This window comes from Ambystoma mexicanum, chromosome 4p (assembly GCF_040938575.1).
Source record: "Ambystoma mexicanum isolate Mex_15411 chromosome 4p, UKY_AmexF1_1, whole genome shotgun sequence".
Lineage (NCBI taxonomy): Eukaryota > Metazoa > Chordata > Amphibia > Caudata > Ambystomatidae > Ambystoma > Ambystoma mexicanum.
Window position 1 is genome coordinate 254,855,783 of NC_090927.1, and position 27,675 is coordinate 254,883,457.

Genomic DNA, 27,675 nt, shown 5'->3' on the forward strand with positions numbered 1-27,675 from the left:
TTTGCGGTACCGTAATTAGCGCCTTCCCCATTCCCATTATGCCCTATGGGGGCAAAAATGGGAATGGGGAAGGGCCTTGGTGAATGGGGAATTACCGCCCCCGCTCACCTTGGAGTAGGGCGGTAATTCCGCCATCCACCAAGGCGGACATGGTAAAATACCGGCGGCAACCGTTACCGCCTGCCGTGTAATGAGGCCCTTTGTCTTTTACGCAGTTGTCCGCCACTGGGATGGGAGCTTCTAACTCTTTCAAGATAACAAAAAGCTCTTTCGTGTTTGATTTGGCCTGTGATATTCTGGCGTTGTAAGTTTCCCGTTTGGCCAGAATTATCTCATTTTTGTAAAGAGCCGTTATGGTCCTGAGGTTGGTCTTGTTTTAATCGGATGGTGATAGTCTCCAGGAGACCTCACATTGTCTTTTTTTTTTATTCTTAGTGTTTTCAGGTGAGTAGTATACCATGTGTTGAGATGGGCTTTCGGCTTGCTTTTTCTCATTTTAAGAGGCTCTATTAAGTGAAGGGATGGGGACATAATTTTATTATACTCTTTAACTAATGTGTCAGGCCTCATATTATCAAGGAGTGCATTGAGTGTAGGGAGGATGTGGGGGAGTAAGTTCTCACAGGTGATATTCTTTTTATTCCTTGTGGGTACAGGTGGTGCTAACACTGTCGACATGGAAATTGGATTTTTAGTTGCTAAGGAAAAGGTTACAAGGTGGTGATCTGTCCAGATCTGATCTATGGATAAAATGGTGGCATTGTAGTTGTAATCTGCTACCCAGTCCAGTATTCTCCCTTTGTTATGAGTCGGGAGGAGCACTCTCTGGGTAAGGCCTAATTTGGTTGGTATATTGGAAACTCTTATTGCATGTGTATCTTTTAAGTCGTTAAAATCTAAGTTCGTGTGCCCTAATAGGAGGGTTTGAGAGGATTTTTTTAGATTATTGGAGAGTATATTGGAGATGTCTTCTTCAAAGGTTCTGATGTGGCCTGGGGTTCTATATATAAGGTGGATAGTGAGCGTCTGGGTATTATTGATGGTGAGTTTAGCTGTGAGGTTTTCGCATGATTTAATATGGGCAGGAGCAAGTCTGATGGGTAATGTTGATTTAGCAATGAGTGCTAAACCTCCTCCTCACGCTTCATTTCTATCTGATCTAAAGATAGTATAGCCTTTGGGAATGGCTAGTGATAGTGCTGGGCCTGCAGCGGCATGTAGCCACGATTCGGTCACTGCTAGGACGTCAAGGTTTTCTGATTGTATGATCTCAGAGATCTCAGTTGCGTCCGCGACTAGAGATCTAGCGTTTAGCAATGTGCCCTTGAGAGATGTATTGGAAGGTGTAGTAGTGCATCCTTCCATACTTTGGGTTTTAGAGGTGACGTGGTGATGTTTCGCTTGGGTACGAAGGGGGGGCTGAGGAGGCAGATCTTTTTATTGTTCGTTTTCCATAAGTCTGTTAATACTCCTTTTTTAGGAATGGTAAGAGTTTTTACTGGGGGTTCAAAAAGATTATCAAGCCTAGAGCAGAGCCTTTAATTTCTTATGAGAGTGTTGCAGGGTTGGTAATTATATGTGGGCAATTGATGCCCAAGATTATTGAGGTTATCTAGATTATCTAGCGTTGATGGTAGATTCAAGTTGATTGATTGAGGCGAGTATTGCGCCATAATAGAGGTTGAGGCAATGAGAGTGTTTGGAGCTGCAAGTATACTATGACTGTAGGATAGTGTTATGCCTTGGGCTATGAGTAATATAAGAGGAGCTGAACCTTTGTTTGCGAGTAAATTTTAGGAGACATCAGTAGTTAAAGTAGAAGTACAATTTCAACACAGCACATAAACAAGTACAGTTTCAACACAGAGCGAAAACAGCGGTGTAAGTAGAAGTACAGTTTCAACACAACGCATAAACAACAGTGTAAGCCACAAGGTGGGATACGCATATAGTCATACCAACGGCAGAGGCACCCGGAGAGGTGAGCTATTTCATCAAACCAGTAACCTAGATACACATGTATGCTGAAAAGATGGTCGACACTTAAAGCTATATAGGTTTGGTTTGACATATAAGGGAGCAGCTACAGCAAGATGCACAATGACAGCATGGACGACATGGGCAGTTCCACATAAGTGGAACTAGAAAGTGAACAATGGAGGTTAGATAAGATAGGGTATGGTGCAAAACTAATACAGCAGCGATTCTGACAATTACCTAGGAGGGTAACAGCACTAAAGTCGGGCGTAAGTTATAAAGGTAGCTATGTAGCAATTTGGCATATCTGTCGCCATTAGGGGGCTAGCATATGAGCACAGCAGTCGAGAACTGTGTACATAATGTGGCATATGGCATATATGACATACATTACAATAGGTGCACTCTTGTGGTCATTGTGATACAATCAGCGGTTGATACTCACCGGAAGGTCCAATAAGGATGTGTGTTAGGTACAATCAGAAGAAAGGGCCTAATATCATGGGTAAATACAACCAGATGATACTAAGCTAACATAATAGGCTATTCTGACGATAGCAACGATAAGTACAATCAGCCGGTATAGGCCTTGGATAGTCCTGTGTAACATAATATGGTTGTATGCATAATAGGCTAGTCTGACGATATCATTGGTAAGTGCAATCATAGGAGTGGGCCTGAAGTAGTTCTAGGCATCAGTAGGCTGCCAGACTTCAGCATAGGCAAGTGTGAACAATAGTAGTAGCAGACAGTATAGTGTAACAGCAGAATACACAGATCGGTGGTTTTATGAGTCAATATAGACTTATCATGCCGGTAATAATCTACAATGGATGACACGTATTTGCAGTTCATGGAGGCAGGGACATGGGCGTTTAAGTTCAGAGATGGCGGTAGTTGGTCACAATGTGATAATCATGTAATGTGATAATCTGCTACTTTGTTGGAAGGGCTGACGAGTAGTAGCTGCAAGACAAAGTTAGTGGATCAGCAAATGTACTTACGAATGTGGGCAGCCGACGTCCAGCTACGGACAGGCACAGACAGGCCCTTTTGCCTAGCCCTTTGGCAGCGCACTTCCGCTTACTTCTGTGCAGCCATGGAACATACTGTGATACTCCTGGACATTTCTGTAATGAAGGAAATTGTTTACCACTTTTCTTCTGTACCGATATATTCACCTTTCTCTTTCCTTTTCCTACAAATACCCGTCCTGCTATTCTTCAAAGCCTTTCCCTATAAAGAGACTCTCTGCATTCCTGCCTCTGGGGCTCCTCAAGTTCTGCCTCACCCATTGCACTGTCGCTACCCAAATCGCCACCCTCCCAACTTTATCCAATATCCCCATCCACTAAATCATAGTCAACGCTCTCATTGCGCAATTGTTCATTTGACCACTCCCCCATTCCTCTGCCATCTGTTCATTTACGCAAGAATCCTTAATTATTTTGCTATTTTAAACAAAGTCTGTCCTGCCCTCCATTTATCCGTAGTTATTGCTGCCTTATGTCCACCACCTTGCCATTGTCTTGCTCTTGACATTTTGACCTGCTTTTTCCTTTAACTGTGCTTCTAAATCTCACTGCGCATTGTTTTCAACCTGCAAAACAAGTGGGCCTCTCGCTGCATGTTTAGGTGGGTCGCGCTCAGTTTTTTTCTCCTCACCCTGGGGTACAAATTTGGGGTTTGTGTAACCTGTTGCAGCTGCAAGGGATAGTGTCTGCATACTGTCTGTGCATGCAGACCCCCATACAGAGGAGGGGCAGTGTGCTGTGTGCATAAGTCTGTTTTCACCTCCTTTTAATTTCCACTTTTATCGCCCTCTTCTTCCTCAAATATTTTTCACAACTCTACAATACTTAATATATTTTTGTATGTGTTCACTTTATATTTAGCTGTTAAATGCGCATATATATATTGTAACATATTGTTATTATGTGTGCCTTTCGCAGGCCACCATTAAACCATCTGCCCTGTTGTTTCGTGTACCCATTCTTTATGATATTTCATTATTTTGTCCCTACATTAGGGAAATGATTTACACATGTGCACTAAGGGGGGGTCCATTTTATTCATATAAAACACATTGTAATCGTTATTTCAAAAAGCACTTGTTGATATACACACCACACCCAAATCTTTCACTCCAAACACTTTTAAAAAATCACCAATAAACCACAGCCTACGATAAATGTTCACAAAAAACACATAATACTTAACACACTCAATAATAACACAATTCAAAACCACACCTCCTTGGCTTCAAAATGCGAGGGTATCTACGCTTCCTCAGCATCTAGAATGTGAGTGTATCCACACGTCCTCTCACCCCTAACCCGGGATGGAAGGAAAACCATACCTCCTCAACATTATACTGTGAGGGTATCCACACATCCTCTCACCCCCTCACTCAGGATGAAGGGAAAGCCACACCTCCTTGCCTCTATAATGCAAGGATATCTACACTTCAACAGCTTCTAAAATGCGAGGGTATCCCCACGTCCTCTCGCCCCCTTATCTGGGACGGAGGGAAAACCACATCTCCTTCACAATACACCCTATAATCTACACAGCGCCTCTTTTCCTCATATAGAGGAGTATTAATTTCCTTACACAAACATAATATAACTACACCACGTGGTCTTTCCCATACACTGGGAGTATTCTTTTCAACACAAACCCTTCCGCCCGAATAAACTTAACCACCATTTTCTATGCTGTTGCTTTTTTCATGCACGGGCACACTCACATTCTATGTTTCTCCGAGGTCCACAATGCCGAGCCTCCTCTCGCAATTGCCTGCCTCTCCCTGCTCAGCGGGCCACCAGCGGTATCATGAGGACCATCGCAGTACTTGGTGCCCACTTGCCTCCTCGTTTGCACATGGAAATCAATCTCGCCAGGCCAATGTCACTGGCCAAGGTGTGCAGAGAAGACCTCTCGGTCTTCCGAGGACGCCGGAGTCCCTTCATGGTCACCAACTGTATTAATGCTGCAAGAAATGTTCTAATAACAAGAAGTAAGAGAGAGCGTCAAGTGCAAGAAAAAACAGTTTTATTCACTATTAAAGGTAAAGTGCCGGATGGGATTCAAACAAAAATACCAAAAACGTGAAGAGCCCACATCAGGTTAAAGATTAAATGTTTCAAAACCCCGCCATTTTCATAGTTACAAAAATAGTACATGTGACATTTTCTATAACATAGTAATTGTCATTAATTGAAACCCTATAGATCCCTGTACATTGGAGTCTATGGCTAATACTATCTATAACACCACCCAGGTCCATCCCCTCAACATAGTCATCATTACAATAACATCACTACTACACGATGTGGTTGGTTGGAGCACAGCATACTAATAGTGATAAGAATACTTTCCTGCCATTGGATGGTGCCTCTTAAGGTGGCCTCGAATGTGGCAACCATCCTAGACCGTCCAATTATTATTTGATTTACTGTGGCTGTGGCTAGAGGGCTCAAACCCTGCATCCAAGAAAAAAGACACCCCCATCTCACCCCCCATCCCAAGGCACTATTTGTCCAGAAATGTTCCCTAACCTTGAATATTCAAGTTAGCAACTGTTGTCTCTATACTCACTGCCAACGCATGTGCGTAATCTTTTAATTGGGCCATGGGATAAATAACAGTCTTTATGAAGAGCTGTCTGCCATGGATGAGTTGTACTATTTTACTGTATTTAATCCATGGTGCAGTGGCACTACTTAGCCATAGGGGGCACTGTGTATACAACTTAGTTTAAGGTGTTTGGCAATATTTCTTCTCAGAACACCATGCATCTGGCGATAAAAACCTCTGTGTGTTTATTTAATTATTTTTGGGGTCAAAAATAATTGCTACATTTCTTAGACTTGTGTCATGGGAACAACATCATTTCACTGCTCCATCAAGCACTATCTTGTACTCTCTTGGACTGTGACCATGGCTGTGCCATACTTTCAGAGGCGAATGGGCTTTTAATAATCAGCTTCTAATGTTAATGTTAATGTTAATGTTAATGTTAAAGGTCATTTGTACCGCGCACTATCACCACCGGAGTGGTCCCCTGGCGCTCTGGCGGCTCTGAAAGAGGGGGGGGATGGTGGGTTAGTGGGTGGAGGCTGGAAAAGTGCAAGATTGCAGTGATGTGCTGTTGGCAGCCTCAGCCCGGTGGTTCCGTCGGCTGGGCCTGGGGTGTATGCGGCCGGTAGTCGTCGTGTGCTGATGTGCGAGTCTATGTGTTTTTTTTTGTTTTGTTGTTGCAGTGTAGTGAAGTTCGTGCGGTTTGCTGCGCTAGAGGTTTGTGGTTGTGTTTGGTTTGGAGTTTGAGAGGTGTATGCAGAGAAGGAAATTGTTAGTGGTATTCGTTAGTCATCTCTATCCTGGACTGAACCGTGTAATCTTACCCGACGGGATGCTTGTACACCCTGAGCCTCAGGAGGTATGTGCCCGATTTTCCATTCGAGGCCGTTTGAGGATCTAGCTGCCCCCTCCGCCCGCTCCCTTAATAACCTTGCATGCTCCTCCCCCCCTCCACATGACTAGCGCCGCTGCTAGTGTCCATACACCCGGTTGTGTGGTGATTGGTGGTATATTGTCTGTTCCACAGCCTCGTGGGACCTAGTTGTGGCTGTAAGGGCGGTGGGGGATGGTAAGGGTTGGCTGGAGTAGTTGTAGTTCTAATGGTGCCCTTACTACAAAATGGCAGAACCCTTGCTCACTGCTATATTCATAGTTCATCAGGAATACTGTTTCTTGTGTATGCATCTTCTTAGTAATCTTCTTAGTGCATTTAGCATCCCACACTCCTCAGAGATCTTTGCAGTATACGCTGCAATCTAACACCCTCAGTGAGGCTCAGCTACCTATAGTGTTGCAAACTAATTCTATTCTACTTGTGTTTATATTTTAACAGGAAATGCTTGTCCCTATTCTACTTGTGCTAGTGTGTTGCTTGTGTTAAGTCTTCTTGAGAACAGTCTGGGTGCATACAATGCCTAAAACCATTAATTTAAATGGGCTCCCTTATCTTATATTCACGTCCTCATTTTGGGAGTGTGGGGCGGGGGTGGTGATGCATGACTTGACATTTGCCCAATTGCACCATTACATTGCCTTGGTCAAACCAGTTTAACCATCCCACACCACCTGTTCAGATTAAACACCAGCCTGCTGTGGCAGATGACTTTGAGCCACCCCCTCGTCGAACCTCACATTTGGCCATCAGGATCACAGCTTTGAAACACTTGGAAAGTGACTCAAACCACTGGAATCATTACGTGACTGATAGACCCGAACAAGCTGCTACCAAAATGTGAGCTATCTGAACTTCATTCTTGAAGGTTGCCTTCGAAACAACTCAACGCCTGTCATGCCAGTATGACTCGCCACATTCAATCCTGGATTGGCCCACATCTACAGCTTCCAGAAAACTGGTTTGACGCTTTTGAACCACCAAGAAATAAGAAATATACTGTTGAGAGGCCCTTGCACACTTGGTCCATGTTTGGGACTCTAAAGACTGCTGATCCACCCATTTGATATTTTTTCAACCAACGCATATCGATGGCACATTTTTGGGTGATTCATTGCCTTTTACCGCTGGTATCTTAGCATAGTTCTTGAATCATTTACATCCTGCATGATCTGTGTTCTTTCCACGGCATGGATGTTTCTAAATATTTTTATAGTGCTGTATTGGGGTGTTTTAATTTAAGTATATTTATTTTGTATAGAACTTGGATTGTACATTCCTTTTTTTGGACTGTTGTGTCATTGCTGTTTGGGCTGCTATTTTGATGACATTCACACCTCTCTTAAGCGTATAGACTGCCCTCTGCCTTCGTTACCATAAAAGGCAAGGTAGGTAAATCTCCTGACCGTGCCTGTTTCATCTTTATGATGGAAATCACTGCTCATCCTCGTTCTCCTGCAGGGTAGTAGTCATTTCATCACAGTAGTGCATTCCCATACATCCATTGCTGGTGACCAAGTGCACAATGCTGCCTACTAGCGGCCTGCAGTAGTGGACTAACTTGGTTGGTTCAAAAAGACTGTGGGCCTCATCACGACTTCGGCGTTAACCCTTAAATCTGGCGGTAGCGCTATTACCACCGGATTTAAGGGTCCGACGAATCAGGGCTTCGGCGGATTTCGCCCCAGCTCTGAGCTGGGGGAAATCCGCCAAAAATTCACGCTATTACCGCCGGCGGGAAATCTGCCGGCGGTATTACCGCGAAGATTCCCCATTGAGCCCAATGGGGAATGGGGCATTCCTGAATGGGCTCAGTGGGGAATGGGGACTTACATTACCGCCAAACTCGTGATCCGGCGCTATTAGCGCCGGGGAGTTCGGCGGTAGGGCTAATACCGCCCGCGCTAATAGCGTTACCGTTACCGCCCAAGTCGGGATGAGGCCCTGTGACATTGAGTGAAGGCCAGATTTATATAGCCCTATCTTTGAAGTGGAAAAAAGTGACAAAGTGAGAGCTTGCATGCAGGATTGTTACTTGTGCGAGACTCCACATCCCACCCATTAACCATGTGTGGTGCTCAACTGCTGAAGACATGATTTAGTGCCGGTTAGTGTAGCTCAACCAATTAATGGCCTACAGTACTCCAAGCTTGTGCAACCAATGTTGATGCACAACGTTGCATGTTAGGTCCTGAGAAAGAGCACTACTGTGCGCCAATTGTGTGTGTCTGTCTCCAAAGTGCTGCACAAAGCCTTGGTAGGTGGGTTAAAATGATGGATTACCTATGCACATCAGAATAGCACCGTTGCCAAATATGTGTCAGTGTTTCGCCATCCATCATGGAACAGCCGACTACAGAAAGTAGAATAAATAGGAATTCAGCAAATAGGTGGAAGAGAAATCAACTAACGAGGCAAGACAGACTAAATTATCTCTTACAGGTTTCATTCTAAAACCCAAACCCCAACTAACACATAACTGTGCTACTGTACCTTAACCATGTCCATGCAAAACATATAACTGGGCTCTCCTACCATAACTGTCTATTTAGCTTGCACACAGCTGGACTATTTTACCATAATTCTCTGCATACCTAGCACGTAGCTAGACTGTTTTACCAGATGGGTCTACATGCCTAGCATATGGCTAGGCTGTTTTACTATAACTGTCTCAATCCCTAGTGCTTAGCTGACCCAATAGGCATTTGCATTCCTAGCACCTATCTGGCCTACTCTAACTTAACTGCAGAACAACTAGCACATGTCTCTGCTAGGCATCCTCATCTGTGTCAATACCAAGCACATAACCGGGCTCTCCTATCATAACTATCTGTATACCAAGCACGTGTGTAAGCTATTTTACCATAACTGTCTAAATAGCTAGCACATAGCTAGGCTGCTCTACCATAACTGTCGGTATACCTAACACTTAGGTGGGTTAGCATAATTGCCTGCATAACCAGCACATAGCTGGGCTACTTTACCTAAACTGTCTGCATACCTAACACATAGCACGGCTGTTTATCCATAATTGTCTGAGTTCCCAGCACATAGCCAGGCTACCTTACTACAAACATAGCATACCTAGCACATAGCTTGGCTGTTTTTACCACATTACTGAAAGAGCCTCTCGCAGCTACATATTTTAGATACCAAACAGTATCCTACGTTCTCAAATCAGGAAAACTGCCTAAAACAGAGAGGAATGCAATTCTTCACCCCAACTATGCTGCCCTTTTACCACGTAACAACAGACTGGGCGACAAAACTGCCAAACAAAAATACAGGTACTCCAAAGAACCTAAGACAGTGCCTCAATACTAGAAATATAAACGAACAAGGAGGGACAACAGAGCAAGAAAATAATGAAACACAAGGCAGTCATGAACCACAACAATCTCCTTCTGCGTCTCACAAAACCATCATCAACGCACATTGAATGAGAAAAATCAATTTGTGAAAATGAGAACTAAGCCCTCCTACATCTCACAATATCTTTTCACCTAATAACTTGCCGGATCAGTGATGCAAGGGCCCACAAGAGGAGGGGCACCAGCAGACGACCACAGCACAAACTTCAACAGATCCTGCTCACCAAATAGAGTACTCCCTGACAGAACACCTCCCCACTGCAAACACACCCTAGAAAATGCAATTGCAAGACAGTGAACTGTAAGAGAATGGAAATACCACACCATAGACACCACAGACAAGGATCAAGAATAGACCCACATGCAACCTGTTGGAAATTGAAATGAAAATGAATATGGATAACTCCTCTCCACTCTCTCCAGAAATGCTCAATCTGCAGTTTGACAACCCAAGAACTCAAACTCACCCATGCCCCCAGATAACAAACACCTATTAACCATCCAAAAAGAAGACAGCAAACTGCAGTCTAATCATCATATGTTCAATGGATAAGCACAAAGCAGAAATCTATGACTTCAAAGTGAAGGTGGCACAGGTGTCATTTTCCAATGGGAAGCTTGACTGTTGGACGAGTGCAAAGTAACAGCCCATGAAACCCTCCCAAACAACTTCTACAAGCAAACAGAGAAGCAGAAGTGGACTGGCTGTGGCCCACAAAAATCACATTATCACCTCATTGCTACCATCAACTGACTTGATTGTGAAGCTCTCCATGTCATTTGCAAACTTAGCGCCCAAGTAAACCTACTGTTTCTAGTCATATACAGACCACACACATAAAATCCAAACTTTGCTGTAAAACGTACATATAGCATACCCTAGCAGTGAAACACAACAACAGTGTTGTACTAGGATACTTTATTATCTGACTTGAGAAACAAAACAAAACATCATCAAACTTCCTCTGTGATCACCTTGCAAGCCCTCATCTGAAACAAATGAGCAAAGGAGCCACCCACCTGTCTGACCTCGAAGTAGATCCTCTACAGGCATGGACTTAGCACAACTGCACCTTCATTCCAGTCCTCTGGAGCGACCACCATATAATCCCTTTCACTATCAATGTCTCAATGTGTGCACCAGCCACAAACACAAAGCAAGCACTCACATCCAAAAGAAACTGGAAAAACCTTAATCTTAAAATGTATCACAATTGATGAAACACAGCAAAGCAGACATACACCGGCAAACCACATGTTGCCAGATATTTAAAAAAATATGCATAATTTATGGATGACATACTTCCTACATAGACTGACGCCTCTGAAAACTTTCCATCCATCACAAAGAAATATCAAGATGGTTGACACCAAAATTAAGAGCACTCGAGAAAACCAACCAGAAATTAGAGAAAACATGGAGAAAGAACTACAATCAACTCAGCAAAATCAAATATCAACAGCACATCCATCTACATAAAGAAGCCATATTAAAGACCAAGAAATCTCACTATGCTGAAGCATCACCGTCAAACCCACTTAAGGAAATGTACGAACTCATAAATTAAATTAAAAAGCCTACCCCAGTCAGCAATATGCCCCTACCTTCATAAACACTATGCAACATTGCAGATCTCTTCAGAATCCAAGTAAACCAAATCCAAGAGGCAATTGTCGCAGTTACCTCCAGCACAACCAACAAATTACCAGACACCGGAAACAAAATAACAATAACAGAACTTAACTACTTCAGACCAATTTCAGAAGCAACCATAAGCAAACTAGTAAAAGAGATTAATAAGGCTGGTTAATCCAATGACCTTGCCCACCAGATGTATACAAAAAGATACTCATCCAGCCATCTACTTTCAAAAATTGATGTAAATTTTCCCAGAAACTGGAATTATATCAAAGGCTAACAAAGACAATCCAACTAACAAGAGCCCCATATACAACCTATCCCACCTTGCAAAAATCCTGGAGAGTTACATTTACACAGAAATCCTTGCCATGTGGATTCAACTGGACAAATGAAGTAATCGCAGGTGGGTTTCAGACCAATAAGAGGAACAAAATCAGCACTACTTTCTATATGAAACACCTAAAGATGAATGCTGACATAAACAAACCATCCGTTCTTAGTCTACTGTATATATCAGCAGCCTCCGACAGCATCAGGCACACTACTTTAATGAAGAGACTACAAGCAGTATGCAGTTCAAGAAGAGCTCTGTTGACTGAAAAAGAAGCATGCCTCATACGGCATCGTCATCTGTTTGCCACAAGTCTCGTCGCACCAGTAAAAACAAGCATTGGCAAAGCCACAAGTTTGGGCTTTTATGTAGGCAGAGACATTTTCAAGGCACTACCGTGATTGTACTGTCTGGCCATAACATGCAACAGCTGGCAAATGGGTATATTATGATAATGCCTGCCAAAAGCTTATCTAATGCCTGCATGATAGCCAAAACTATTGACTTTACCAGTTCTTGTTTTTTACAGGAATTCAATGCAAGGAACAGATGCAAAGGCGCACATATTGATCATGAATCAAGTGCCTGAAGGCACACTTGGTTGGGATATTTTTATTACACCAGGATCTGGTTTATAGTTACAAATACGCCATCACCTTAAAGAAGACTGCATTGAAAGAAAAAAGGCTTTCCCCTAAAACCACAGCGCTAGCTCCAAGAGATTCTTGAGGTAGGATGTTTTAGATGGCGTTGGGTGGGTAGTAGTTGAGAATTGTCATAGGGATTAGCATGGCTATGAGTGGTCATTGGGTAGACAAATATCCAAACAATAACCACAGCACACCCAAAGTGTGTCCCTCCGTCCCACTTCCCATCTCTCTCCTAGCTTCACTTCCCATGCCAATAGTTACGGATTATAGGCATTAAGAAATGTGTATTGCACTAGTAGTATATTATACAGCTGCAATGAAGTCATTGGCGGTCATTGCAAGTTTTCCGGTCTGAGAACTACAGTACTGGTAAGCTTGCCGGTACCGTAGTTCCCGGACCGGCAAACTAAAAGTTCTGCTCGTGGGTGCCATTACAGCCGCCAGGTCTGACCTGGCTGCCATACTGGTACCCGCGAGCAGACCTTGACGGTAGCACCGGCACTGTTATTATCGGTGCTGGTGCTACTGTGCTCCCCATTCCCATTGAGCCCTATAGGGATCAAATGGGAATGTGGACTGACAATTACCGGCACCCAGCAATGGGTAATTACCGGGTCCGGAGGGTCGGAATACCTGAGTAATTGGCCATTGCTGGTTGCTGGTATTTTCACGAGTTTGGCAACCGCCGTGCCGGTTTTACAGGCGCGGCTAACAACAAACTCGTAATGAGGTCCGTAACTGTCAACAATCAACTTAGAAACAATCATGGCAGGCCAAAGTGTAATGTTACTGTTTCATAAAGATAGCTCAAAAAGATCACAGGGGGATGTGTTTTGGGAGGGAGGGGCTGTTACGGGGCCGAAATGGCCATCGGAAATAGCATGGTCAAGGGCAGTCAATGGGTGGGTAGATAACCAAACGACAGCTACACGCTGTGTGTCGCTACACATATGCCATCTCCCTCCGAGCTGGATTCCAGTGCAATAGTTTCATCTTACAACTGTTTTAGCAACAGGCTGCACTCGAAATAAAATCATATTCTCATCATGGTCCTATATCAATACCAACATATATTTTTTTTAAAACACTTGAAAAGGATATACTTGTTTCCCAAGACTAAACAAACAGTGACAGATATCAAATAATCTGCGTGACAATGTATATGATACTACTCAGCAATAATGTATAACATTCAAACGACAAAATAAATACATATAACATATTGTCAAATACATATAAAAGATTGTCAAAGGTATGCGGGGCTTTTCAGTAGTGAAAGTGTGTCATAAAATGTACTGATTCTATGTCGTCTATGCATACCTCCAATTCAAAGAACGGAAGTAAAACATGGAGATTGTGAAGTAATGGAATAAACCCCTTCCTCTGAAATTGCCTGAGTTTTTGGTGACCATTCACTTCAGACAAAGTGGTTTTGACCCATCATTTTGACAGTAGTTTGACCTGTATTGCCCATTGTTTACCATCCCACAGGTGTCCCACGCACATTTGAAAAAAGGTTCTAGAAACGTAGGGTGCTTTTCCAGTTTGCACCCACACTTGCTAAATGTTGTAATGTCACCTCCTAATTAATCTTAAATGTTTTCATGCTCTGCATTTCTTCTTTCAGAAAAAGTTCAGGGAGAGATAGAAAGGGTGCTGGGATCTGCTCAGGCAAAATATGAGGACCGAAAGAAAATGCCGTACACCAATGCAGTCATCCACGAAATTCAGCGCTTTGCCAATATCGTGCCAATGAGCATCGCTCACGAGACCGCAGTTGATGTGACCTTCAAGGGCTATTTCATTCCACAGGTGTGTAGGCTTCATACATGCACTTTCTTGCCCATTATTTAGTGATTGTCTACTATGCGATGTGTGTTCAGTCACGGGATCAAAAGCAACAAACCTAATGCTCACGAAGAGGACGTTTTATATCGTGCCAACGGCGCCTGAGAAAATAAATGGGGCTGATCACTTGGGAAGGTTGGCTGGGAGGTGGAGGGCAGGCTGGGGAGAAGTCAGGAGATATATGGAGGGAAGAGCCCCCTTAAAATGGGGAAGAGGATATGAAAAGGAGAAGCTAGGATTGGATCAGCTTCATGAGAAATGGATGGTGGGCCCTTGATGGGCGAGGATGTAGTGTGCAGCGATGTAAGTTGCTTTATATAGGGCCAGGAGTAGATCTGAAGTGATCACTGTGCAGTCCTCAATCAACAATTTATGCACAGGCTGGTTGTGATGGGATGTTAAAGAGAAGTGGGCACCACCTTAATTAATAAACTGTATAGAAAAACATACTACATGTATTGATGCTGATCAGTTGCTACAATACACTCTGTGGGAAACTAATACAGGAGTTAAGGTGAGGAGCTCTTCCACAGACCTGACCGCACACTGAAGCGCACAGAGGTTGCTGAAAATGAATACACTCGTATGGTCATCTCACCTACACCATATATTTAATGATCCTTCTTTATAAGATACACCTTGAAAAGTCACAGAGACACAGATGACTATGTGGCCAATGCGGTTCGGGCCCTGGGTCCTTCATCAGGGCAGATGCTAGAGAAAACACATACAAGAGGATTATACTATATATACAAGGTATATATACAAGGGTTATACTATCACTGTACATAAATCCTTATCCAAGTGCAAACCACATCTAGTCATAGTAGAAATAGAGATCAACAAACCTGTATCTGTAATCAATAACATACAGAAATGATAATAATTGGAAAAATCATGTCTGTCAAAAAGGTGTCAAGCAACTTCAAATCGAAGTAAAAAGGGGCGGAAATCTGAGACAAAAATGTCAAAAACATTCCTTGCATGTTCATATAACTGCTAAAGTGGGAACCATTCTCTTAACCATGTAATGTATCAGCTTCTAACAAGCTTACTGCTGAAAACAACATAAAAAGATATAGTGCATGTAGTACAGAACAAGGTAACTAACGCTATAAAACATGAATAAAGTGCCTATAATCACAATTGTATCGCGCTTACCCAGTGCAGGAGGTGGTGCACCTGCTCATACAATAAGTCTTTTAATTTGCAAGAACAATTGTGAATATTTGCATAAATTACAAAGTTTAGAAGATGTTGTCATTTGCACTCTGCCACTGTAACATGATGGTATCCCGTGGACGCCATGACGTCATGGACCGCAATGCGAGGAGAAATATAATATCTAAAAAAATACTCAAGACAAGGTACACCTAAATTGTTCTATTCTAATACAAGAAATAGCTCTCTGTTTGTTTGATTCCTCACGAGATAGCACATCAAATAGCATTTGCATTATTGTTCGTGGGCACAAAACCAAACCGGCTCCTCTTCATGACATGCGTATTACGTCAGGGTAAACAGTAGTATCATATGTGTCAGAAGTATTCTGTTGTTCTGCTATAATATATTCCTTATCTCACAGAAGCAACCATATAGGAAAGAACAAAAAGGGTTCTGACGATAATATCCATCAAGCATGTAATCATGACATCATACAATTAGTCATCAAAGTGAACCTTGTAATTTAATGTAAACGGAATTTATAGAGCAAAACTAAGGGCCAAGGTCATCTAGGCGCTAAAGCTCCAGGCGGACACTAGGGATCCCAAGGGAGACCTGTCAATGCAAACCAAAACAGATTAGAAAAGATACGTTTTAAGTGCCTTCCGAAAGGGAAGCTACTCCTCTATTAATTGCAACGATAGCGGGAGCTGGTTCCCTAAAATCTGGGCTATTACAGAGAAGGACCGGCCACCTGCCCATGCGCACTGTTACCTAGGCACTCTGAGAAGACCCAGAGCAGATGAGCGAAGCCCACTACCTAGTAGGGTAGTGGGCCTCATTACGACCCAGGCGGTAAGTTACCGCCTGGGTCGTACCTTTACCACCATGGCGTAAACTATGTTTACGCCATGGTGGTTGGCGGACTTACCGCCCCATTCCGAGGTCGGCGGGGCGGTAAGTCCCCAATCCCCATTTACCCTTCCCCATTCCGATTTTTGCCCCATAGGGCATAATGGGAGTGGGGAAGGCGTTAATTACGCCACCGTAAATTACGGTGGCGTAATTAACGACAAGGTCCCTTAGCGCCATGGATCTTAACGGCTGCAAAAAGCAGCCGTTAAGATCTCCATGGCGCTAAGGGACCTCGGAATCCGGCGTTAAGGGTCGGCGCCGTTTACGGCGCCGTAAAGCCCTTAACGCCGGGGTTGTAATGAGGCCCAGTACCTCTCAATCTTGCTTTTTAGGTAGCTCGCCCCCGCATATGAAGGGCCCGATGAGTAACACAGAGAGTCTTAAACTCGAGTATGGGGGCAAACAGCAGCCAGTGAAGTCGCCGCAGCAGACCTGCACAAGGGGTCAGCCTAGGTGCGTTCACGGCATCCAGACTACCCCATTCTGAAGTATTTGTAGCCGCTGTATATGGCGTTTAGGCTGTCCCAAATAAATTCCTTTGCCAACATGCGGACAGGTGCGGTGTTCTGCGGGGACACCTCCATTTTGATTTCAAACATTGCATACAGATGCAGTGTCCCTAGGACACCTCTATTTTGATTAATTATGGATATTCCGGACAGTCGCGCGGTCCGCTGACTCCTAATGGGGTTTTAAAAAAATAAAACGCAGACACATACAGCAACAGTATATGTATAACTTTATTTACACACATAAATATAAAAATTATGAAAGAGAAGGGGAAGCAGAAATGGAGACATAGACAGGGTAATTGGAGTTTTCTAGAGGTTTGGCATTAGGGGAGGAAGGGATTGCAGTCTCATCGTAACGTCTTTGGTGATGGGGAATTTGTGGGGATGGTTGGCTGGGACAGGGAGAAGGGGTGCAGGTGGGGCAGTGATATTTAATATTCTCCATGATATGTCTTTGTACAAAGTCTTTTAATTTAGCAAAAGTGTTCATTAATTGATAATTTCTTTCTTCTAATCTGAGTGAGTGATTTTGTACACTGTTACTTTGCTGTTCCATGTGCTCATCGACTTGTGTATGATGTACTGTTTCTGGGGCATTCACTTTATTTTCTGTATGTACTGTTAAAGAAAAAACAATTTGTCAGGTACATGTGCAGCAATGTATATTAATTGGCTTACTTTTCAAACTGCACTGTGTACCAATAGTATAACCGTCTTCACTCATTTCATCCCGAGGAAAGTTTTCTTCAAGCCACTCCAGGGTGCTAGTCATTTCTGTGTAAAAAAAGAGAAATTATTTTTTAGTGCAGCACACTGAACAAACTGTGCAGTTATAGGAAACAATGTAGTGCACTTAGCAGTTTGTAGTTCAGTTGAGCTGTCAATGCTTTGCAGCTGTGCTGTTGACAGTTGCTTTCCAGTTTCTGTGTAAAGCAGCAGTGAGGTAATTCTGCTGGAGGCACAGTTTATTTTTCTTCTTGGTGCATTACATTATGTTACATACCCTATGGAATTGCACTGTTGCTTTCTTAAGTATAGAGTTTGTAGACCAACTTTATTTTTCTTTGTAATTTACTATGTGCTGCTTTTTCGACATGCTGAGTGTCTTTATTGCACGCTACAAAAATGTAAGAGAACCCCTGAGCTTTTGGGAAATGTGGATATTACCCGAGGTCTGCGGACAGTCGCACAGTCCGCGGACTCTGTGGCTACAATCACACTGGGTAGGAGGGTCAGTATGCTGTATGGTACATGTATACAAATTAAGAGTATCCAGGTAAAAACCTGTGAAATTCAGTGAAAAAACTTTGTTAAAGGGACGTTATGGTTAGGTTGCGCTAATACAAAACTATCAAATTCAGTGAAAATCGTTTTTAAAGGGACATTATAGTTACTTTGCATTGATAACAACCTATACATATTATGGTTACAAGTAAAACCGAAAAACCCCAGAGAATCGGCAGATGTGGTAAGCTAAGCAACCATAACTCGCACTGTGCACTGCTACAAATACTGCTTTGCAGTATTTGTTGCTAGCGCTTTTTTGGCCAGCCGTATTAGGAGCCCCGTAGCAGGGTCTGTGCTACCATTCTGTGGTGTGCTAGTTTTGGCACCTGTTTCTGCTGTGCCTATTCTGAAATTTTGCTCACCTTGGTCCAGCCGTTCGGTCTTGACTCGTGTGAGTTCGCCATCATGTTGTGAGTATGTCCCAGCATTCCTCGGTATTTCTGTCATCTTCGATTCTGCTACTGGCTTCAGTTTGCGAAAATTGGCCCACGGGAAGCGAGACAAAGCATCTGAAATGTTATTTTCAGTGCCCACTATGTGTTTAGCTCTTACATCAATATTGTTCTTCAGAGTTAATAAGGTCATTGCCCTCAGAATTTTTAAAACTGACTGACATGAGGTTGCTCTTCTATTTATGATTCCAAACACTGCCATGTTGTCTGTCCATGCCGTTAGCTCTGAATTGGCCAAACGCTCCCCCCATATCTGGAGTGCCAGCCATATCGGTATGAGCTTGAGTAAAGTTATGTTCTTGGTCACCCCTTGTGTGTGCCAATGTTCTGGCCATGGTCCTGCAAAGCAAGCTTTCTCTAATATAGCTCCAAAGCCTTTGCTTCCCACAGAATCCATAAACAGAACCCGTTTATTGCTGGTGTTCAATGGCGTACGCCATATTCTTTTTCCGTTGAAATCTTTCAGAAATGTTTCCCATACTTCTAAATCCTTCCTCATCTCTTCACCTAGCTGTATGTCTAGATGAGGTTTCTGTATACCCCTCGTCTTTATTTCCACACTTTCTTGCAAATGCCTTTCCCTGCGGTATTATCTTGGCAGCAAAATTTAAACTGCCCGCTAATGACTGTAATTCCCTAACCGTACCTTTGTTTCTTGCCTTCAGGGTTGAAATGTTTTTGAGTAGCTCGTCTGTTTTTGCTGCTGGGATCCTGCATTTCCCTGCCCTTGACTCTATTTTGATTCCCAGAAAAATGATGTATGTATTGGGATGTGATGTTTTTCTCTCTGCTAGAGGCATGCCCCAGTGTTTTGCCATTGCTACCATTTTTTCTAGTGCTTTTCTAGTGCTTGCTCACATTCATTTGTTCCTGGGTGTCCTAGTAGTAGGAAATCATCTAGGTAATGGGTTGCCTGTGCACTTGGGTTCTGTTTTATATAGACCCATTGAAAAAATGAACTGAACTGTTCAAAAAGTGTGCATGATATAGCGCACCCCATGGGTAAGCAGTTGTCTGCATAAAATGTTCCACCAAATGAAAAACCAGGGGCGTAGGAGCCACATAAAATCTGGGGGGGGGGCAAGGGGCACCTTGAGGACTTTGCTACAGACACAAACCACAGAGTAAAATCTGCCAATTTATTTGTAGTGATTGATGATCATGCATATTTGTTCAAAAAACCAAATATTTTTTGTGGCGGTCAGTATGCATGACAAATTCTGTTACTATTGTTTGTATGTCAACTAGATCCATTATATCTTTGTGTATATTGCACACACACACATGATTGAGTCTTTTCTGAGTCATATTTGTACGTTGCCACGTTTCCGGTCATCGCAAAGCACTAAAGCTCCTGTCAGCCTCACAGGAAGATACTGGAACAGTTAGGAGGATCTGCAGTAGCTTCTCCGCCTGTGCAAATAAAGCTCTTTCTGTGGGAGACATCCTTTGATGTCTACCAATTCTGAGATGGAAGAATATTTATGGATGCTCGATAATGTTGTTAATTGTGCAAAGAGGAGGAAATAATCGATATCTGGGTAGTTAACAATATTTTCAGCACTTTTGCCTGTTAGAAGCAGCTGTGCCACGTGAGATGGTGTAATGCTTCCTGCAGGACATTATTTTACATATAGCACTCAATTGACTTCAGTACACAGGTGTTGGAAAATGATCAAGAGTGTTCAATTTGATTTGTACGTCCTGTAGTATGCGGCTAAGGCCTTCCCATGCCGCTGCACTAGTTCCATGCTTAACCAGTAAGTTAACACACCTTCTAGCAAACCGAGTCTCTGAGCAATGCTTTGCTTTGCAGCGAATTAGTAATATGCGCTAATGATTTCATTTGTTTAACATACAGACCCAGAGCACGACCCTGGATTAGAAACTCGGTAGCTGCCAGTCCAAAATCACCCCATATTAATTCCAAACAGGTGCTCTATGGTAATCCCAACAAAGGTCTCCAGCACTTTCCCTCAATTTGTTTAGTGTCAAAAAGGCCTCTTAAGGCCCACACTGCACACCCACATATTATTGTATGCATTATTTTAGAATTGTATATGTTATTATGGCTGGCCTTAAATTATAGCCACAGTATGTAATATAATAGAGCTGCCTGACCTGCATGTACTGGATAAATTTTTCAGAGGAATACTACCCAATGCTATTTTTATATAGCGCTTAGTGCCACCTCGCAACCACTTCATGGCACTGTACAGGCATTTCTCGGAAGAGCTTCAATATATTAAAATCAGAAAAAACAGCGTTATACTTGACATGACTGCTCCTTTCAGCAGAGCTGATAAGCATTTGATCAGACAGAAGCATTTTTTTAATGCTCTTTTCATGGCTCTATAGAACACCTTTCAGACTGGCTGCTATTAATTGTATTAGACAGCATGGCATTGGATGCTGTGTTTTTAATGGAACTGTGCATCACTTGCCAGTAAGGTAACTAAACTATCAATGGGACAGTATTGACAACTCTCTCAACACGATTGGTACAGTTTACAGTTTTAATAAGACGGTGTGACACTCCACATTGAGCAGAGCCTTTGCTGCTAATCTTTGCAATGGCACCTTAACAGCACATCTGGGTTGTTGTTTTTTCAATGCTGTAGCACTTGCCTCATGTCTCAGAAGTGAGCTTGTGATTGAAGTGCAAAGACTCTGAACTTTACATGCCACACCACACAGTACCCTCATTACATAAACTAATTACAGAACTATGTATTATTACGCAGCATAAGGCTGTATTTTCATTTTTAGCCTTGCAGGGTTGCATTAAGAATGAGTGATATATGTTTCGCCCACTATGCTAGATAAAGAATCTGGGCTTATTTTCATTTTTGTGTGATCGGCCTATGCTTTTTTAGCACGGAACATAAGGAGTAATGATGTATGGCTTTTAAACCTGTGCCTCCCACAGATATCCCATTCCTGTAACACACACAGTGTTGCACGGAGCTGCACTACTTAAGGGAACGACACAAATGAAGCTCCAATTATAGTGCACTACCATCAGGGCTAAACATTATAAGTTCCAAGCTATTAGCCAGGAATTAATAGTCACTCACCCCCTCAATTCTTCACATACACACAGCACTCCATTTCGTGCTCACCAAGAGTCCATTATCACTAGTCAATGGCTACTGAAAATCCTGAGGCCTGCTAACATATTTGTTGACTGACGTCATATACTTGTAAGAATACAACCTTATGCAATGGTGTCATTTGTTTCTCATTTCGGCCAGAACAAAGAAACATTTCATAGTTTCCTGGTACCAACAAGAGTGGTGGTCTATCAAACATTTCCTCTAGCAGACTTCCTGACACACATGCTGCAGTTGAAAGCATTCACTTATAAGCTACACTCGCACCATGATTGCTAGCAAACGCTATTTGTTTGGCCAGGTGATGCCAGCACACCCCACTCTGAAGATTATTCCACAAACGCTGATGCCAGGCAACTACATTAATTGCCAAGTGCTCACATCCGAAGCCAGGTATTCCAGTAATTCCCATCATCTAGCAGGCATGCCAATGAAATGTAAGCGGCCTTAGATATTGCACTCATATGCTCAAGTAAGCAAATCATATTCCAGGTAGTGCCATCAAATGCCAGCTTCTCAGATCATATAGCAGGTATCATCATCAAATGATCAGTGTGTGCTTGGCATTTCCATTAAAGGGTAAGTATTTTCCCCATATGCCAACCACTGTCAGCAGATACCCAGGCGCTCACACGACACACAGGGTATTGCCAAATGCTAGGTGCTCTTATCCTATCCCAGGCAGGCAGTGCTACCCCACCACTCAAAACTAAAACACCACAGGAGCAAAGCTCTTCCTCATGCTTTGGGAGATGCTGTAAACAGGAGATAGAAGCAACATCTATGTATTTATTGTTTGCTCGTTCGGCGCTTATACAATAAGAATATACTTTTTCAAAGCACCCACAGGGCAGGGAGGGAGGGAGAGTGGGAAGTACATTACAACAATTACAACACAATATTTAAGAGCAGTGGGGGAAGAGGGAGGGGGATGAACCTACTATGCCTTGTGAGTATTCAGAACATGTGTCTGTCGCAAGAAAACAGAGACAAGAACACCAAACTCGGGCTTGCCTGAAGTGCTGGCCTGACAGACTAGTGTGCACTGGTTTTGTGGGCCAACGTGAGTGAGTTTTGTGACTTGGTACACCTGGTGGTCTACATCTGGTAATTTTAATCATAATGCTGGCCCAATGGTATTTAAAGATCTTCATTCACCACACATTTTTCAGAACAAAATACACCCACATCCAAGCACTAGTTTGTTGCAATAAATCACAATTTGTGTTTACTTGCCATATTTTTGGTACCTGGTCCTTTTTTGCCACAGTCCTATCCATGGAGAGACAGGGAAATAAATCTGCTTTACACATGAAAATGCACGAGAAGCTAATGTGGTGCTGTTTGCACCCCTTGAACTCATTTGGTCAATACCTGCCTTTTTAGCATATGAATAAAGTGCTTTGTAGATGCATTTAACAGGCAATCCCAGCACGGGACTTTTTCCTGAGTTGAACACGGTGCACACACTGAATGCAGCTTTAACAATTCATGCGTGATCCCACAGAAATACTGCACTGGTAGCCACTGTCCTAACGGTCGGATCCTGTTCTTGGAACATGTTCCAGCCCTGCATAGTGGAATACCGAGGTGAATAGAGAGGCCCTTGGGAGGGGCTGTGTCTTAGGCAGGTCCTTTTTTGGGAGGGGCAGGCGGGGATGTGTATGTGGTGGACCAGCAGCCTATCCCACTCCCTGTTCTCATCTTTTTGTCTGTTCAGTTCTGCATGATGACAGCCATGGAGGACACAGGGATCCTGCTCAGCCCTGACAGACACGGAGCGGACAACAACAAAAGTTGCATGACAACATTATTTTAAAATGTGATTTTCCAAGCAAAATAGGAAAACACAGATTGGCCCCAAGGCATTCGCACAGCACTGCACGGACCAGTCCTGGCATCACCTGAAATCAATGTCAACTATCCGGAAATATCAGCAGAGGCTTTCGTCTTGCTGGTGAAACACAGCAAGAAAGCAGGGTCACCCATGGATCCCTGCCCACCAGACATCTACAAATCAATCCTTGCACGAGGAACGCCTTCAGAATACTACAGAAACCTCCTAAATCTCTCACTAGCAACAGGAACCGTACCAAGAACCTTGAAATCAGCATATATCAAACCACTTTTAAAAAACACAAGTGGCGAAGTAGAAGACCTCTCCAACTACAGGCTGATACAGTGCTCCAGATAATATTTTGAGGTGGGAGTATTTTACACATGATTTTTCAAATTAGAGAGTAATTGCTATTTCAAGAGAGTAAAAATGAGTTTTCTCCTCTGCAAGAGAGTAAAACTTATCCAACACATACACCCAATGCAAACGTAAAATTAGACCCACAGACCAAAAGCGTTGTAGATCAAAGTCCTTCACTCCACATGCAAACAGCACATCCCGTCTGGGCTTATAGTAAGAGCACATCACTCCACTTGATAATGACATATATCCTCCCTGAACATGCTAGCTACACATCTCCTCTTGACACCTACTAACGAGTATGCCACGTACTCTGTGCACATGGTAAAGGCACATCTACTTTCAGCATTTTCAGAGATGTGCTGTTACCATTTGAAGAGCAAATTTGTGTCATTTGCATGTGTAAATTGCACCTTTACACTGTGCGCATGCTAACAGCACATCTCTATGCATATGCTAATGGCAGACATTGTTTTCACATATTGATAGAACATGTTCTGTTTAGCAAGCCTGATATTTGTACATGTTAACAGGACATATACCCATAGTGACCTCCAATCTCTTCTCTGTGCATGCTATTGGCACATCTCTTCTCTTCTGCTAATGGTGCATCTTCTCTGCGCACATACTAATGGGACAACTCTATGTACATGTGTGATAGCTGCGCCCCTGTGCACAGAGATGTGCATGCTAACGACATGCCTTCTATGCACATGCTAATGGGACGTATCCTCTCTGCACATGCTAACTGTACATCCCATGCCTGCACGTACTAAATGCACATCCTGTGCAGCGACGGGATGTGCAGTTAGCACGTGCAAACTCCACATCCGGTCTATGCAGATGCTAACAGCACATCTCGGCTCTGCATGCTAACAGCACATCTCGGCTCTGCATGCTAATTGCCCTTCTGTTCCATGGCACGTGCAAATGACACATCTTTACTAAGTACGTACTATGAGGACATTTCTTCACTGTGAGTGCTAACGTAGCATCTCCTGTGCCCATGCTATAACAGCACATCTCCTCTCTGCCAGTCTTAACGGCAGGGCTCCCTTCTGCACAGGCTAAAACGTTGCATCCAAAGAAAGGGTGGAAAGCTACTGGGCAGGAGGGCGGCCTGCACTTCCCAAGTTCCAATTATGTGACGCAGCCTTGATGGGTCTAGTGCAGAGGGAAGACCGCAGAGGAGTCGCTTCTTTCTTACAAGAAATGCAATAATGAAGAACGACCGTTCACACAAGTTACTATCAGTGCTGGAAATTGACTAAATGTACTGGTGCCAAATGTACCCGATTTTCCCCCTCCCCTTTCTTTATTCAGCCTGACTCGAACATGTCCTCGCCAGCCCCCACCACAATGCCCAACAGTGCTCCCCTGGCATTCTGCTGTGTTTTGCTATAATAAATTAAGTACCATTTGAAATGGGATAATAAACGTTAACACAGTGCTTAAAAGCAGAAGGAATTTGGCTAAAAGCGCTATGTAAAATAACATACTCCCTTTCGACCTGTTATTGGGATAGCTTCCTTACACATGCAGCAGCACATCTCCTCTCTGCACATGCTAACTGAGCATCTCTTTTCTGCATGCACCAGTGGCACATGGCCTCCCTGCATGTGCTATTGGCAAATATATTCAGTTCAGGCTAATGGAACCGTTCATCCCTGCATGGGGTAATGGCCCATCCCTCATGGTATAGCCCAACAGCAAGCGCACGTCTTACTACAGCCAGCATAACTTTATAAATTATACATTACAGAGCAGGTGTACAACAGGCAGAAAGTAAAGGAATAATTGCAGATATGTTGGCTCACGCCCCTTTATTTCAGCACTTTGAGGGGAGAGGTGGGGGTGGCTGGTGGCTTGTGAGAGTAAGCCGACCTACCCGACCTCTCTCCCATGCAGGGGCACAACAGAACCTACATGTCGGGTGGCAGGAGGGGAGAATTAAGTCGTGATGGGAAGGGCCACTTCAGAAAATAGGCAGGGCAAACTTGGAGGCTCTGCCCCCACTGTTCTACCCAACTCCTCCCATGGTCTGGTGTGGGGAAGAACTATTGCATAGTATATTTTAAAGCGCAATATGCAGAGGTGATGGAAGACTTTCCTGAAAGTAACAGGTTTAAAGTTTTACTGCATTTGTTCAAGTACATTTTTGAGAGCACACACTGTAAAACTTTAACACCGTCAGTTTGGGGAAAAGACTTCCCTCACCTCCCTGCCTATCAAAATGCAAGTGTGCACATCTAGGGGTGCACCTAGGCTAAAATGTAGGCTGGGGCTAACCCTTCAAATGTTGGGAGAGGCACTAACTTCAGAGACTGTGGAGGAATGGCAAACTTATTTGTGTAGGGGCATTAACTTCATTACTCATTGTAATAAGAATATTGTAGTGCAGCTTCAATGTTACAATCAGTTAACTGCTATCTCCTTTGAGTTTGAAACACCCACTTCTTGCAGAACCTGAAGGTCCTAGAAAGTGTGTAAATGGCAGATGGTGTGCATAACGGGGCATTGCAGAGTGTGGGTCAGTACTCTGGATGGCCCAAGCACCTTTAGTGGCTAGGAGCAACAGGGGAGAAAATGTAATGTTGGTTCTACCACAGTCCGCTATACTAGAATCTCTGGTGCACTGACTGGCTGGTGACACTATGTCTGCCTGTCAAAATCCAGTGTTACAAGAATGGGGGAGGGCCGGTGCAGCAATAATGCAATTCTATGCAGCAGTATTGGAGCCACTAGCAGAGGAGCACCAGTATACACCAATGTGTCCCTACACTTATTAAAACTGTCCTTTTGTAAGGGTGTAAACTTATATGCACTCCAATTTGTGCAATTGAAGTCAGGATGAGATTACATTATTTGCCCAGCATCACACACATATGCTAAACAGCGAAGCTGGGATTTTAAACTGCTCTTTCAATTTGGGCATGGCCAACTTCTTCCGCGCTTTACTTGGAACAAAACTTTACATTTTGGGTGTCAAGACCTACAATAATAATGTCCTATAGAGTTAACTTGCATTGTAAAGCATTATAACAGGTTAATCCTTATAGCAGCATTTTGTGCCAAAATAATATCACTGTACCTTTTACTTTCCACATCCTGCATGGGAAACTAGAAGATGCAAAAGGCAAAACATCCTGGATTTACCCACTTCATTTTCAGCGCTTTAATAACTGCCCAAAAAATAAGTTGTGCCATAAACTCACTTAGGTTTGGCGATTCGTCACAAACTTCCAGCGTGTTATGTATGGTTATTAAAGAATATTCAACTTAGAACATCAAAGCAAACTTTACTTTTTAGCATATCAAGCTATTAGATGTTATGGGTATGCACACATTTTAAAAGAGTGCATGCTTTATTGTGTTGGTTGCTTGCTGTCACAGATTTGGTCTTTCAGTTGGAAATTCACCATCATGTGTAAGAAAGGCTATGCTGCTGACAAAAAGAAATGCTACAGTGGGAAAGTATGTTTTTTAATGAATAAATCAAAGCGTACACGGTACACAGTACAAAATGAAATCATGTGTATTTGTCATAATTTCATGCGTAAAAAGGCTTGATATGCACGTTATCTGCAGGGCTGGGCTGATATCAAACATTCCCTACCCAGGAAAACCTTCTGGAAACCTATGTATATAAATTAACCCAAGAACAGGTAGAAAAACACCTTCTGCTAGACCAAGCACAAGTCGGTTTCAGACCCGCAAGAGGAACCGAAACAGCACTACTATC

General features: G+C 43.2%; 1 protein-coding gene across 1 annotated transcript in view; it reads left to right on the forward strand.

The window, feature by feature from the left end:
• LOC138453178 (cytochrome P450 2K4-like) overlaps positions 1-27,675 on the forward strand; it is a 557,377-nt gene that overhangs the window by 453,716 nt on the left and 75,986 nt on the right. Inside the window, exon 7 of the mRNA XM_069605777.1 lies at positions 14,073-14,257. Within this exon, the coding sequence (XP_069461878.1) occupies positions 14,073-14,257 (185 nt within the window). The remainder of the gene's footprint in view (positions 1-14,072; positions 14,258-27,675) is intronic.